Source organism: Chiloscyllium punctatum, chromosome 30 (genome assembly GCF_047496795.1).
Source record: "Chiloscyllium punctatum isolate Juve2018m chromosome 30, sChiPun1.3, whole genome shotgun sequence".
Taxonomy (NCBI): domain Eukaryota; kingdom Metazoa; phylum Chordata; class Chondrichthyes; order Orectolobiformes; family Hemiscylliidae; genus Chiloscyllium; species Chiloscyllium punctatum.
In genome coordinates, this window is record NC_092768.1 from 12,640,230 (window position 1) to 12,654,513 (window position 14,284).

Sequence of the window (14,284 nt, forward strand, 5' to 3'; positions counted from 1 at the left end):
GGGACTTGTGTACTTTCTTCTAATCCAGTGAATGAGCTCCTCCCATCGGTGCGTCAGCTACGAGGCAATAGAAATGAGAATTAGTGTTAGACAAAATTGATAGTATCCTTCCTTGCACCAGCATCTTGATTTAGTAATACAGGTCTAGCTGTGGTTTTAATGAACACTTGGGTGTTTCTTTTGTTCCTGGTGGTGGAAATTGAATAAAGATTCGCGCACCTTGTGTCACACACCTGTACGCACACAACATGGGTGCTGGGGAAAAATAAGCACTACCGCAGTTAGGCAGGTAGTGTGGGGGTAATTTTAAAAAAAGAAAAAAATTAAACAGGACATCCTACTTCACTGTGAGCTAGCTCTAAGGGAGCTGGATCAGAGTCAAGGACTCTCCATTGTCAGATATATAAGGTTATTTCTGCACAGTAGGTGTACAAAAGCATCTAATTTGAAATTAGAAAAAAAACAAAGTGTGAAACTCTGGACAAAATGTTGATTGTTACTAAACCTACTTGAGTTTCCCTAATATTTACACAATACCAGTTTATAATCACGACAGGTTTATTTATTATTCCGGAGCGCTGCTCCTTCGTCAGGTGAATAGATAGTTACCTGTGGACGGAGAAGGGTAGCTGAAATTCACCGCAAGGACAATGGCGAGATTCGGCTGCCGAGATCTGCTCTCCCACTGTGTCCCGTCAAGAGCGCCATCAGAAGATGGATGAGAGAGAAGCCTCGGTGGCGCGATTGTGAATCGTAAAAGTCAAAGGTTCCGTCATGCGCCATTTCTGATTGGCCCAGACCACCGAGCGAGCGAAAATCATCGGAACGGTTATTATTTGGAAGGGGGCAATTGACCAATAGAAAAACGTCTCTCGCAGATTCCTCATTAGCATTAAGGCCCCTATATAAATGTGGCAGGCGGACAGCGTCAGTTACGCTGAATTTGTTGTGATTGAAAGTCATGCCTGAGTCGGCGGCTGCAGCAAAGAGCGCTGCGTCCCGAAAGGCACCGAAGCAGTCGCTTAACAAAGTCAGCAAGAAGCTGCCCAAGAAGCGAAAGAAGACTCGCAAACAGAGCTATTCGACCTATGTGTACCGGGTGCTGACCCAGGTCCATCCTTCTACAAGAATTTCGTCGAAGGCCATGAATGTCATGAACTCGTTCGTCATCGACATCTTTGAGCGCATCGCCTCCGAGGCTTCGCACCTGATTCACTACAACAAGCGCCAGACCATATCGGCCAGAGAAATTCAGAACGCCGTCCGCCTTATGTTACCGGGCGAGCTAGCCAAGCACGCTGTGTCTGAAGGCACAAAAGCGGTCACCAAATACACCAGTTCCGCTTAGATCCGCTACCCTAGTGAAAATGAATGGTATCTCACTTGCAACAAAACGGACATAAAAGGCTCTTTTAAGAGCCGCACACTACTACCAACGGAGGGCTAAGATCAAAATGTCCGATCAACTTGTATTGCTTTACAGCAAGATGACTGAGACACTTTGGAAAGCTACATGAATTTATAAGTCAAACCTTTAATCACAAATTGTAAAAGGTTCAGCGCAACACCGAGATGGCTCAGCTCTGCACCGTTGTTGTTTCCTACGAGCATTTTTTATATACACCTGATTCAGCTCCACGAAATCCATGGTGTCATTTGCCTTAACAGTTTCTATTGTATTATAGATGTCAAGATTGAACGAGTAGATGCTTCAAATGTCTGCTTTTAAAAATAAATTCTGAAAAGGTGTGCAATTTTTACCTTTGAATTTTTCTTTACAGTAACTATTGTTCTTGTGTAGAATGACAAACATATGGAAAGACGCCACTACCGGGTCTTCCAAAGGAAGTGTCCAATTAGGCCCACAGACAGCCCTTTTCTTCAGTCACAGGTTTTTTTTAATCTACTTTTCAAGTCGATAACCAACCAACTTTTTGGAAGTTACGGTCAAACTTAGTTTAATTGTTCTTTCACATAGTTTTGTTCTCGGACATTAAAAAAATTCAGGCCTCTTTGCCAATTTTCTAAAAATTCACTTTTAAAATCACTGTTTCCAAAAGGTTACACCAGATATGTCATCTTAAAATTATCCCATGGATGATCAGTTGTTCAGTTCAAATGTACACATTTTGAAATTGCAGTTTTGATAATTATAGAGTCATAGAGATGTACAGCACGGAAACAGATTTCGAAGCTACTTGGATGCTGCCTGAACTGCTGTGCTCTTCCAGCACCACTAATCCAGAATCTGGTTTCCAGCATCTGCAGTCATTGTTTTTACCGAGTTTTTTCCATCCAACCCGTCCATGCCAACCAGATGTCCCAACCCAATCTAGTCCCACCTGCCAGCACCCGGCCCATATTCCTCCAAACCCTTCCTATTCATATACCCATCCAAATGCCTCTTAAATGTTGCAATTGTCCAGCCTCCACCACATCCACTGGCAGCTCATTCCATACATGTACCACCGTCTGCGTGAAAACATTGCCTCTTGGGTCTCTTATATCTTTCCACTCTCACTCTAAAACTATGCCCTCTAGTTCTGACTCCTGACTTTGTCTATTTATCCTATGCCTCTCATGATTTTATAAACCTCTATAAGGTCACCCCTCAGCCTCCAATGCTCCAGGGAAAACAGCCCAACCTCTCCCTATAGCTCAAAACCTCCAAGCCTGGCAACATCCTTGTAAATCTTTTCTGAACCCTTTCAAGTTTCACAACATATTTTCAATAGGAAGGAGACCAAAATAATAAAGAAATCTGAAGACAAACTGAAGTTTTTTTGTAAAAAATAAACTTTTCAATTGGTCATTCTGCTTTCAATATTCCAATAGTGGCCTAACCAATGTCCTGTACAGCCACAACATGACCTCCCAATTCTTGTACTCAATACTCTGACCAATAATCTACTTATCTATCTGTGACTCCACTTGCAAGGAGCTATGTACGTGCATTTCAAGGTTTCTTTGTTCAGCAACTCTCCCTAGGACCCTACCATTAAGTGTATAAGTCCTACTAAGATTTGCTTTACCAAAATGCAGCACCTCACATTTATCTAAATTAAACTCCATCTGCCATCAGCCCATTGGCCCATCTGGTCATGATCCTGTTGTAATCTGAGGTAACCTTCTTCGCTGTCCACTACACCTCCAATTTTGGTCTCATCGCAAACTTACTAATTATACCTCTTGCATTCACATCCAAATCCTTTTCTGTAAATGACAAAAAGTAGTGGACCCAGCGCCATCCTTGTGGCACTCCACTGGTCACAGGCCTCCAAGTCTGAAAAACAACCCTCCATCACCACCCTCTGTCTTCTACCTTTGAGCCAGTTCTGTATCCAAATGGCTGTTTCTTCCATGAGATCTAACCTTGCTGATCAGTCTCCCATGGGAACCTGGTCAAATGCCTTACTGAAGTCAGGACAGTTATTTTTACAAGGGGCGCCATTAAGTTTTGATATGGACAGAATCATGTCATGTATGGAATACAGCCTCCAGCTATCATGTATGGAACCATATCTCATGAATTAGAACTCAGTTCAAAAATGCTGAACCTGCCCCAGCCCTAACTCTACACACTTTCAAAGTGGTCAGTTTGATAGTCAAGTGTTTGCTGGAAGCTTTACTATCAATTAAACCTGCATAAAGTTTGTTAATCTCTGGAAACTCTGGTGCATGGTTTCACCGAGATATCGTAGGATGTTTAAGTTGATTGAGATATGTTTACTCACTCAAACATCGAGCAAATAGAATGATGAGCGCATGCTGGATTCTGTAATCGTTATCTGAAAATGGCCACGACTCCTCTGCCCTTGCCAATGATGTTATTAAGGCATTATCACTGAAATAATAAAGAAATCTGAAAACAAACTGAAGTTTTTTTGTAAAAAATAAACTTTTCAATTGGTCATTCTGCTTGATAATGATAAAGGCAATGATAAAGCTCTGGTGGTATGTTTGTGTGGCAATAAGAAACAGACTAACTTTATTTGGTGCCCTTGACTCTTGGAAATAATGTCACTTAAGATAAGAAATGTCAAAGAGATACGATCAAATATAATGAGGGTAAAGATAAGTATTTGTAGAACTATTTGGTTGCATTTGTTAGTGACTGGTTTGGTGTTGTAATAAGCATTTTTTAAATAAAAAGTTATAAGTTTTACTTAACCCAGTCATATCTACTTATGTTTCAGTCACACCTCCTTCCATCTTCTCAGCTTCTTGAGGCCCACAACTCCACCTTATTCCCATTCTCTAGATAAATAAATTTCTTCTGAATTCCCTAATGTATATCTTCATGACTATCTTATACTAGTTGACCTCTACCACATGAGAGAGGACATGCTCTTTTTATCTGCCTTTCAGAATTTTTAAGGCCACTCCTCAGCTGCCTTTTTTGAGAAGAAAGAAAATTGAATTTGTCACCAATTTGCTTATATGTATACATACAAAAGCATTTTGTTCTCATCCTTGCAAGTTCTGCACCCTCTCCAATGAATATTTGCTTTATTGGTAATATGGCAACCAGAATTTTTCATCATCAAGTGCTGCAGTATAGTTCAATTTGATAGAGTTGAAAAATAACTTGTCTATTTTTCAAGTCTGTACTTAATCTTTTTTCAAAGAAAACTGGGTGTTTGGTTTGCATTATTTAATGGTCTTGATAACGAATGACCTTTACTTAGTTGTGCATTAGTACTCAGAGATGACTTTGTTTTCTCTGTCTTGCATTGAATTGATTTTGAATAGCTCTATGAAATCTCTTCTCAGAATTCTGTTCACTAAGAATCGTAGGGAACCCTTAGGAAGCAGCGATCATAATATGGTAGAGTTCAGTCTGGAGTTTGAAAGAGAGAAGGCAAAATCGGATGTAATGGTGTTACAGTTAAATAAAGGTAATTATGAGGGCATGAGAGAGGAACTGACAAAAATAGACTGGAAGCAGAGGCTTGTGGGGAAGACAGTAGAGCAAAAATGCCAGGAGTTTGTCGGTATAACTAAGGACACTGTACAGAGGTTCATCCCCAAGAAAAGAAAGATTATCCAGGGAGGGATTAGACAGCCATGGCTGACAAAGGAAGTCAGGAAATGTATTAAAGAAAAAGAGAGATCCTATAAAGTGGCCAAGAGCAGTGGGAAATCGGAAGATTGGGAAGGCTACAAAAACAAACTGAGGATAACAAAGAGAGTAATAAGAAAGGAGAGGATCAAATATGAAGGTAGGCTAGCCAGTAATATTAGAAACGATAGTAAAAGTTTCTTTCAATACATAAGAAACAAACAACAGACAAAAGTAGACATTGGGCCACTTCAAACTGATGCTGGAAGCCTAGTGATGGGAGGTAAGGAAATAGCAGGAGAACTTAACAAGTACTTTGCGTCAGTTTTCACAGTGGAAGACATGAGTAATATCCCAACAATTAAAGGGAGTCAGGAGGCTGAGTTGAGTATGGTTGTCATTACAAAAGAGTAGTGCTAGAAAAGCTAAAAAGTCTTAAAATTGATAAATCTCCTGGCCCCGATGGGATACATCCTGGAGTTCTGAGAGAGGTGGCTGAGGAAATAGCGGAGGCACTGGTTGAGATCTTTCAAGAGTCACTGGAGTCACAGAAAGTCCCGGATGATTGGAAGATCGTGGTTGTAACCCCATTGTTCAGGAAAGGATCAAGACAAAAGATGGAAAATTATAGGCCAATTAGCCTAACCTCGGTTGTTGGTAAAATTCTAGAATCCATCATTAAGGATGAGGTTTCTAAATTCTTAGAAGAGCAGAGTCTGTTAGAACAAGTCAACATGGATTTACTAAGGGGAGGTCATGCCTGACAAACCTGTTGGTATTCTTTGAAGAGATGACAAGCAGGTTAGATCAGGGAAACACAGTGGATGTGGTCTATCTAAACTTCCAAAAGGCCTTTGATAAGGTGCCACACGGGAGGCTGCTGAGCATGGTGAGGGCCCATGGTGTTCGAGGTGAGCTACTGGGATGGATTGAGGATTGGCTGTCTGACAGAAGGCAGAGAGTTGGGATAAAAGGTTCTTTTTCAGAATGGCAGCCGGTGACAAGCGGTGTCCCGCTGGGTTCAGTGTTGGGGCCACAGCTGTTCGCATTATATATTAATGATCTGGATGAAGGGACTGGGGGCATTCTAGCGAAGTTTGCCAATGATACGAAGATAGGTGGACAGGCAGGTAGTACTGAGGAAGTGGGGAGGCTGCAGAAGGATCTAGACAGTTTGGGAGAGTGGTCCAGGAAATGGCTGATGGAATTCAATGTGAACAAATGCGAGGTCTTGCACTTTGGCAAAAAGAATAAAAGCACAGACTACTTTCTAAACGGTGAGAAAATTCGTAAAGCCAAATTACAAAGGGATCTGGGAGTGCTGGTCGAGGATTCTCTAAAGGTCAACATGCAGGTTGAGTCTGTGATTAAGAAAGCGAATGCGATGTTGTCACTTATCTCAAGAGGGTTGGAATATAAAAACATCATTGTGCTACTTGGACTTTATAAAGCTCTGGTTAGGCCCCATTTGGAGTACTGTGTCCAGTTTTGGTCCCCACACCTCAGGAAGGACATACTGGCACTGGAACGTGTCCAGCGGACATTCACATGGATGATCCCTGGAATGGTAGGTCTAACATATGAGGAACGGCTGAGGATCTTGGGATTGTATTCATTGGAGTTTAGAAGATTAAGGGGAGACTTAATAGAGACGTACAAGATAATACATGGCTTGGAAAGGGTGGATGCTAGGAAATTGTTTCCGTTAGGTGAGGAGACTAGGACCCGTGGACACAGCCTTAGAATTAGAGGGGGTAAAGTCAGAACAGAAATGCGGAGACATTTCTTCAGCCAGAGAGTGGTGGGCCTGTGGAATTCATTGCCGCAAGGTGTAGTGGAGGCCGGGACGCTAAATGTCTTCAAGGCAGAGATTGATAGATTCTTGTTGTCTCGGGGAATTAAGGGCTACGGGGAGAATGCGGGTAAGTGGAGTTGAAGTGCCCAGCAGCCATGATTGAATGGCGGAGTGGACTCGATGGGCTGAATGGCCTTACTTCCACTCCTATGTCTTATGGTCTATGGTCTTATATAGTTTCCCGAAACTATACAAGTGACCAAAATCCTCTGGCCCAGAATCATCATTTAGGATAGAGCTTTAAACTAAATAGTGAGGCTGTGGGTGGGTTCCGTGGAAAATTATGAGAAATGTTTAAGCTGGAGGGCTGAGGTTATTAAAGTTTCCTGAACAAGTACTTGGACAAAGAATATGGAAAGGGTTAGGAATCTAACTTCAGAGACAACAAATAAGGGCACAACTGTTAGAAGGGGGTATAATGCAGGTATAATGCAATGGGATACACATCCTATAAGAAGAACAGGTGGATGGGCAGAAAGGGCCAGGTTGCCTTGTTAGTAAGAAACGGAATTAAATCCATTACAAGAAGTGATAGAAAGTTGGAAGTTGCAGAATCTGTGGAGTAGAGTTGAAGAACCAAAAAAGGAGAAATGATTCTGATGGGTGTTGTGTACAGGCTCCTAGCAGCAGTCAGGATGTGGGAAAGAAAATAAATCAGGAGATAAAAATGGGGGACTTCAATATGCAGGCGGACTGGAAAATCCACCGTTAATCTCAAGAAAAGGAATTTGTAGAATGTGAGATTTGCTTTTAGAGCAGCTTGTGAAAAACCCACTGCAGAACAGGCAATTCTGGATTTAGTATTGTGCATTAGGGAGCTGAAAGTGAAGGAACCCTAGGGGACAGTGACTATAATATGATGGAACTCACCCTGCAATTTAAGAAAGAGAAACTGGAATCTGATGTAATGGCATTTGGGAGGTTACGTTGCAGCTGTACAGGACATTGGTTAGGTCCTTGTTGGAATATTACGAGCAATTCTGGTCTCCTTCCTATCCAAAAAATGTTGTGAAACTTGAAAGGGTTCAGAAAAGGTTTACAAGGGTGTTGCCAGGGTTGGAGGATTTGAGCTATAGGGAGAGGCTGAACAGGCTGGGACTGTTTTCTCTGGAGGTGTCAGAGGCTGAGGGGTGACCTTATAGAGATTTACAAAATTATGAGGGGCATGGATCGGGTAAATAAGCAAAATCTTTTCCCTGGGGTCAGGGAGTCCAGAATTAGAGGGCATAGGTTTAGGGTGAGAGGGGAAATATATAAAAGAGATCGAAGGGGCAACTTTTTCACACGGGGTTGGTATGTGTATAGAATGAGCTGCCAGAGGAAGTGGTGGAGGCTGGTAAAACTGCAACATTTAAGAGGCATTTGGATGGGTATATATAAGTAGGAAGGATTTGGAGGGATATGCGCTGGGTGTTGGCAGGTGGGACAAGATTGGGTTGGGAATCCGGTCAGCATGGACAGGTTGGACCGAAGGGTCTGTTCCCATGCTGTACATCTCTATGACATGAGTGAGGAGCTGGACATTGTTGATCAGAGGGGACCCTGCCAGGGAAGACAGTGGAGCAGCAATGGCAGGAGTTTATGAGGCTAAACTGGGGAGTGACAGCAGTAGATCATCCCAAGGAAGAAGAAACATACAAAGGGGAGGACAAGGCAACCATGCTTGAAGTACAGTATGAAAGCAAAAGAAAAAGCATACAATGAGGCGACTTTTAGTGGGAAGACAGCAGTTTGGGAAACGTTTAAAAACCAACAGACAACTAAAAAGGTAAGTGGGATAAAATAAAATATGAGAATAAGCTAGCTGGTGATATAAAGGATGACTGCAACCTTTTTTTGAAGATGCGGAGGTGTCAGTGTTGAACTGAGGTGGACAAAGTCAGAAGTCACATAACACTAGATGATAGTCCACCAGGTTTATTTGAAATCACAAGCTTTTAGAGAGCCACCCGTTCGTCAGTTGCATTAACGGAGAAGCACACAGTCACAGGGTTTATAGGCAGAGAGATCAAAAGATTATACAAGTGGTGTGAGTGGAGTGTCACAAAATAAGTCTTTACAGGTGACCAAGAGTATTAGACGCTGAGTAAATTGTCAACAGTTGAATAGCCAGCGAAAAGAATTACTTATGATTCGCTGATTATTCTGCAGTTTGGCACTTTATTCACCGTCTAACACTCGCAGAGAATATTGAGAGGCCTGATTACAGTGAACAGGAGTAGTAAGAAACTAAGACCCGTGAGCACAATTTCAGTGTGAGAGGACGACTCTTTAGAACTGAGACCAGGAGGAATTTCGTCAGCCAGAGGATGATTAATCTGTGTAATTTATCACCGTAAAGGGTTGTGGAGGACAAGTCATTGAGTGTATGTATCATAGAGATAGGTAGGCACTTGGTTGATAAGGGGGTCGAAGGATTATGGGGTTTGAATTTGCAACGTATTATTTTTGTTTCTGATCGGGGGAGAAAACCCTCTAATAAATCAAATAATTACAAATGCTGGAACTCTGAAAGAGAAACAGAAAATGCTGGATACTCTCAGCAGGTCTGGCAGTATCTATAGAGGAGAACTGAGTTAATGTTTCGGGTCCGGTGACCCATCTTCAGAATTGGAGGAGAAAGTGAGGACTGCATATGCTGGAGATCAGAGCTGAAAATGTGTTGCTGGAAAAGCGCAGCAGGTCAGGCAGCATCCAAGGAGCAGGAGAAGAAGGGCTCATGTCCAAAACGTCGATTCTCCTGCTCCTTGGATGCTGCCTGACCTGCTGCGCTTTTCCAGCAACACATTTTCAGCATCTTCAGAATTGGCCAAGTCCTATTTGTAGGTAAAAACAATGACTGCTCCTGATGAAGGGCTTTTGCCCGAAACGTCGATTTTACTGCTCCTCGGATGCTGCCTGAACTGCTGTGCTCTTCCAGCACCACTAATCCCAAATCCTATTTCTGTCCCGCTGCAATGATCCCACAACCGTTGGTGATGAATATGCAAATTGAGGATGAAAAGGGGACCGTTTCCCATTCGCTAAACATTTGGACAGTTTTCAGCTTTCCTCGACCAATCCGAAACAATGATGGCTAGATTAACCAATGAGAAAGGTCCGCTTTTGCATTCCACCGATTGCTATAAAAAGGGAGTGGACCGCGTTGGTATTCCATCGAAAGTACTGATATAACATTAACAACTTTCAATAAATCGAAGAATGTCCGGTCGTGGTAAAACCGGAGGAAAAGGTCGGGCTAAGGCTAAGACCCGTTCGTCTCGAGCCGGCCTACAGTTCCCGGTAGGTCGAATCCACCGCCTGCTGCGTAAAGGGCATTATGCCGAGCGAGTTGGGGCTGGTGCCCCAGTTTATTTAGCTGCAGTTCTCGAGTACCTGACTGCAGAGATCCTCGAGTTGGCGGGCAACGCGGCCCGGGACAATAAGAAGAGCCGCATCATTCCCCGCCACCTGCAGCTCGCTATCCGCAACGACGAGGAGCTCAACAAGCTGCTGGGAGGGGTCACCATCGCCCAAGGCGGCGTCCTGCCCAACATCCAGGCCGTGCTGCTGCCCAAGAAAACCGGGCACCCCAGCAAGGTCTACGCCTGAAGGGTGATATCTGAGGAACGAACATCAGTTCAACGCAACAACGAAATAAAACCAAAGGCTCTTTTCAGAGCCACTCAACTCCTCCTAAAAAGTTTAACCAGACTGTCGATTCGAAATGTAATATTGAATAAATTGAAGAATGCTCTTCCATTTTCCCTCTGGGAAATAATTTTATTAATTTAGTGTTGAGATGATTTCTAGGAATAGGTTGAAAATAACGGTAATAAATTAAACGTCTGTCTGGGTACTTAGCAAGTAATGTAAAGAACAGGAGCACGGCTTTTGTTCTGAATATTTATTTTTGTTGTGTTATTATACAAATTTGAGGAAATGGGGTATGTTGTGTGATGTGGCTTAGAAGTTAAGATTAAGCGGACTGTGAGGGGGAATCTGTTCACTGTCCGTCTTTTGCCCGACTGACGCTTGGTTCAGGCTGATGTTAAGAGTCAGGGAACATTTGGAGGTGGCAGTGACCAAAGAGAGGCCGCGGAAAGCAAAGTGGTAATGTGATTTTAGTTTTTAGTTCATCTCTTTAATATCTTGCCCCCTTGTGAAGTAATCATTTTCCCCTCCTCCCAGGACCCTTTTCTATTTAACCCTATATTACATGCATGGACTGTTAAATTCTGGGATCATTTTGATCTTTAAAAAAGGCATTGGTCTGCACTCTTGACTAATAAAATGTAAGCGAAATGTTCTGACCATTGAAGTCTAATTCTACGCATTTGCAATGGCCCAAATTCATTTACACGGAAGTTTATAATTTTATTCGGGCGCTCGTTTTCGTAAGTTTGTGTCTTCGGTTACTTTCAAATCTCTAAATTTAAAGGGAGGGGGCAGAAACTAGGTGGTGCAGGAGCGAGGATTTGGAGGCTTCCTGATGTCTAATGGTATAAACTATAAAACGATTGTAAATAATCTGGAGTTGAACTTTATAAACTTATGGTCACATGAGTGGGTTCCACATGCCGTTAAAGGTTCTGAGGACTGCATTGGTTTAAATTTGAACTGGTGAATGCCCTTGGAGCAATGGAGCCACCTTTTGTGGCGATTTGCCACAGTGCCATTGAAAAGTTAAAGGTAATACTGGGGAGAAATATTTTTACATGAATTCGAGCATTCGGCCCAGCTCTTGCTGAGATTTGCTTTTAACCACACATTTTATGCATGTGCCAAAATAAAAAATAAGGTGTCTCTATCTGATTTTTTCTTTAGTTGTCCCAATTAACCACTATTTTGTCCAACGTTGTTGGTATCCTCCATTGTTTTACAAAGTGCACAATTACATCAAAACCTCTCACTAGCCTTGCCAGAACTTAAGCCCATATCAGGCTGATTTAAAACCTTTCACAGTAATCACATCAGTAATATTTCAGCACTACAATCTTTCACCAAAATAATTCGTGGCTCTTAAAAGAGCCGTTGGTTTCGTTTGTCTGATGCACGTAACTAACAAGAAATTCATGCACGCTCCCCACGAATACGGCGAGCTAGATGGATATCTTTGGGCATTATGGTGACCCGCTTGGCGTGGATAGCACACAAGTTAGTGTCTTCGAACAGGCCGACCAGATAAGCCTCGCTCGCCTCCTGCAGCGCCATGACGGCCGAGCTCTGGAAACGCAGATCCGTCTTGAAATCCTGGGCGATTTCTCGCACCAGACGTTGAAAGGGCAACTTACGGATGAGCAACTCGGTGGACTTCTGATAACGGCGGATCTCCCGCAGAGCAACAGTGCCGGGTCGGTAGCGGTGCGGCTTCTTCACCCCACCAGTCGCCGGAGCGCTCTTACGAGCAGCTTTTGTGGCCAGCTGCTTTCGAGGAGCTTTACCCCCAGTGGATTTGCGAGCTGTTTGCTTAGTCCTAGCCATTTCCGTCCAACTCCAAATACTTGCACCTAACTCCAATTGCGGGAACCACAGCCTGACGGCTCCTTTTATAGGAACGGGGGTGCCGTCTCCACCTTCTCATTGGCTGGGAACTCGATAAAGCTCCATACCCCATTGGTAAGTTTTTCAATCCTTCCCCTCTTCCCCCTCCCCCCTCCCCCCCCCCCCCGGTCCCGGCACAAAACCGAAAAAGAGCGGGAAAAAAAAGCGCTCACAAATTAAAATGGTACAGTTTCTAAAACAGGAGCCGGCTCAACAATAAGAGATTGTTAACTTTAAATCCAAACCATGACACGCTGGCAACCGAAACACGGGCCTGACCGACCGCACCACTCAAACAGGCGAATATATCGCTGGAAATGTGGAGCACAAAGATATGCTAACAGTATACAACAAACTCGTGCAATCTACAAAGTTAAAAATCACACAACACCAGGTTATAATCCAACAGGTTTAATTGGAAGCACTAGCTTTCGGAACACTGTTCCTTCATCAGGTGGTTGATGAAGGGCCTGATGAACAATCACCTGATGAAGGAGCAGTGTTCCGAAAGGTAGTGCTTCCAATTAAACCTGTTGGACTATAACCTGGTGTTGTGTGATTTTTAACTTTATACACCCCAGTCCAACACCGGCATCTCCAAATCATGTGTGATGTATTTCACTTGCGGCAACTTTGGCAATGACAGTGAGCCTTCGGTAACCACAACTTAGTTTACGTGAAATGGAAATCGATTACAAAAACCAAAGTTTAAACACAAGTAAAAAATAAAACGCGGTAAAATTGGGACTAAATGAAGGACTACTCTCCACTCAAAATGGCAAGTATACTCTTGGAAACGTGAAGCATAAAAATGCAGCTACTAGTATATAATAAACGTGTAGGAGAAAGTGAGGACTGCAGATGCTGGAGATCAGAGCTGAAAAATGTGTTTCCTGAAGAAGGGCTTATGCCCGAAACGTCGATTCTCCTGCTCCTACAATAAACGTGTGTTTATTTCACTTGTGACAATCAGGACGATGACAGCGAAACATCAGGAACCACAATCTTCTTTAAATTAATAAAAGGTACATCGATTACAAATCCAATCAATTTACACATATAATATAAAACGCAGGTAAAATTGCGACTAAAATAAACTGGACTGTACGCCATGAATTGTCTGCTGAAAAAGTGAAATAGAAAGTACAATAACAATATTTTTAAAAAGTGTTTATTTCTCTTGCGGTGGCCAGGACAGTGACAGCCAGCCGTTAGAAACAATCTATTTTAAATTAATAGTACAATTACAAAACCATTAAACGTCAAAACAATGTAAAAACTAAACGCTGATAAAATTGACTATAAGCAGCGATGCAGTGGACGATCAAAATTCAACTGTCCGGGTAAAGCTTTTTAAATTTCTTCCTTAAATGAGCAATAGTTCCTTTTGGATACTGTTGAGTGGCTCTGAAAAGAGCCTTTGGGCTAACAGTTTTACTCTTAACATCGTCTCGCAAGACACCTCATTTGCAACTGGTGTACTTGGTGACCGCCTTGGTACCCTCGGAGACAGCGTGTTTGGCCAGCTCACCGGGGAGCAGCAGGCGGACTGTGGTCTGTATTTCCCGGGAGGAGATGGTCTGCCGCTTACTGTAGCGGATGAGGCGGGAGGCCTCGCAGGCGATTCGCTCGAAAATGTCGTTCACAAACGAATTGACGACACTCATAGCGGAGGACGAAATGCCGGTGTCAGGGTGGACCTGCTTCAATACCTTGTAGATATAGATGCTGTAGCTCTCCTTCCGGCTCTTCTTGCGCTTTTTCTCGCCTTTGACGCGTTTCTTGGTTGCCGCTTTCTTGGGACCCTTCTTGGGCGCCATGCCCTTGGCCGCTGCTTCAGGCAT

The 14,284-nt window shown here is 43.1% G+C and overlaps 4 protein-coding genes across 4 annotated transcripts; 2 read left to right on the forward strand and 2 right to left on the reverse strand.

The window, feature by feature from the left end:
* Positions 1-961: 961 nt before the first annotated feature.
* LOC140455084 (histone H2B type 1-L-like) lies at positions 962-1,348 on the forward strand. Its single transcript, XM_072549748.1, has one exon. The coding sequence runs from the start codon at positions 962-964 to the stop codon at positions 1,346-1,348; it is 387 nt and encodes a 128-aa protein (XP_072405849.1).
* An 8,770-nt stretch (positions 1,349-10,118) lies between these two features.
* LOC140454982 (histone H2A-like) lies at positions 10,119-10,508 on the forward strand. Its single transcript, XM_072549657.1, has one exon. The coding sequence runs from the start codon at positions 10,119-10,121 to the stop codon at positions 10,506-10,508; it is 390 nt and encodes a 129-aa protein (XP_072405758.1).
* A 1,157-nt stretch (positions 10,509-11,665) lies between these two features.
* Positions 11,666-12,386, reverse strand: LOC140454983 (histone H3-like). Its single transcript, XM_072549658.1, has one exon. It carries the CDS (start codon positions 12,378-12,380, stop codon positions 11,970-11,972), a length of 411 nt encoding a protein of 136 aa, XP_072405759.1. The 5' UTR covers positions 12,381-12,386; the 3' UTR covers positions 11,666-11,969.
* Positions 12,387-13,830: 1,444 nt separating this feature from the next.
* Positions 13,831-14,284, reverse strand: LOC140454984 (histone H2B 1/2/3/4/6-like). The gene has a single exon (XM_072549659.1). The coding sequence runs from the start codon at positions 14,282-14,284 to the stop codon at positions 13,904-13,906; it is 381 nt and encodes a 126-aa protein (XP_072405760.1). The 3' UTR covers positions 13,831-13,903.

Bases quoted from the DNA above. Each gene is read 5' to 3' on its own strand.
- LOC140455084 (XM_072549748.1), top strand. From the start codon at position 962: ATGCCTGAGTCGGCGGCTGCAGCAAAGAGCGCTGCGTCCCGAAAGGCA.
- LOC140454983 (XM_072549658.1), bottom strand. From the start codon at position 12,380: ATGGCTAGGACTAAGCAAACAGCTCGCAAATCCACTGGGGGTAAAGCT.
- LOC140454982 (XM_072549657.1), top strand. From the start codon at position 10,119: ATGTCCGGTCGTGGTAAAACCGGAGGAAAAGGTCGGGCTAAGGCTAAG.
- LOC140454984 (XM_072549659.1), bottom strand. From the start codon at position 14,284: ATGCCTGAAGCAGCGGCCAAGGGCATGGCGCCCAAGAAGGGTCCCAAG.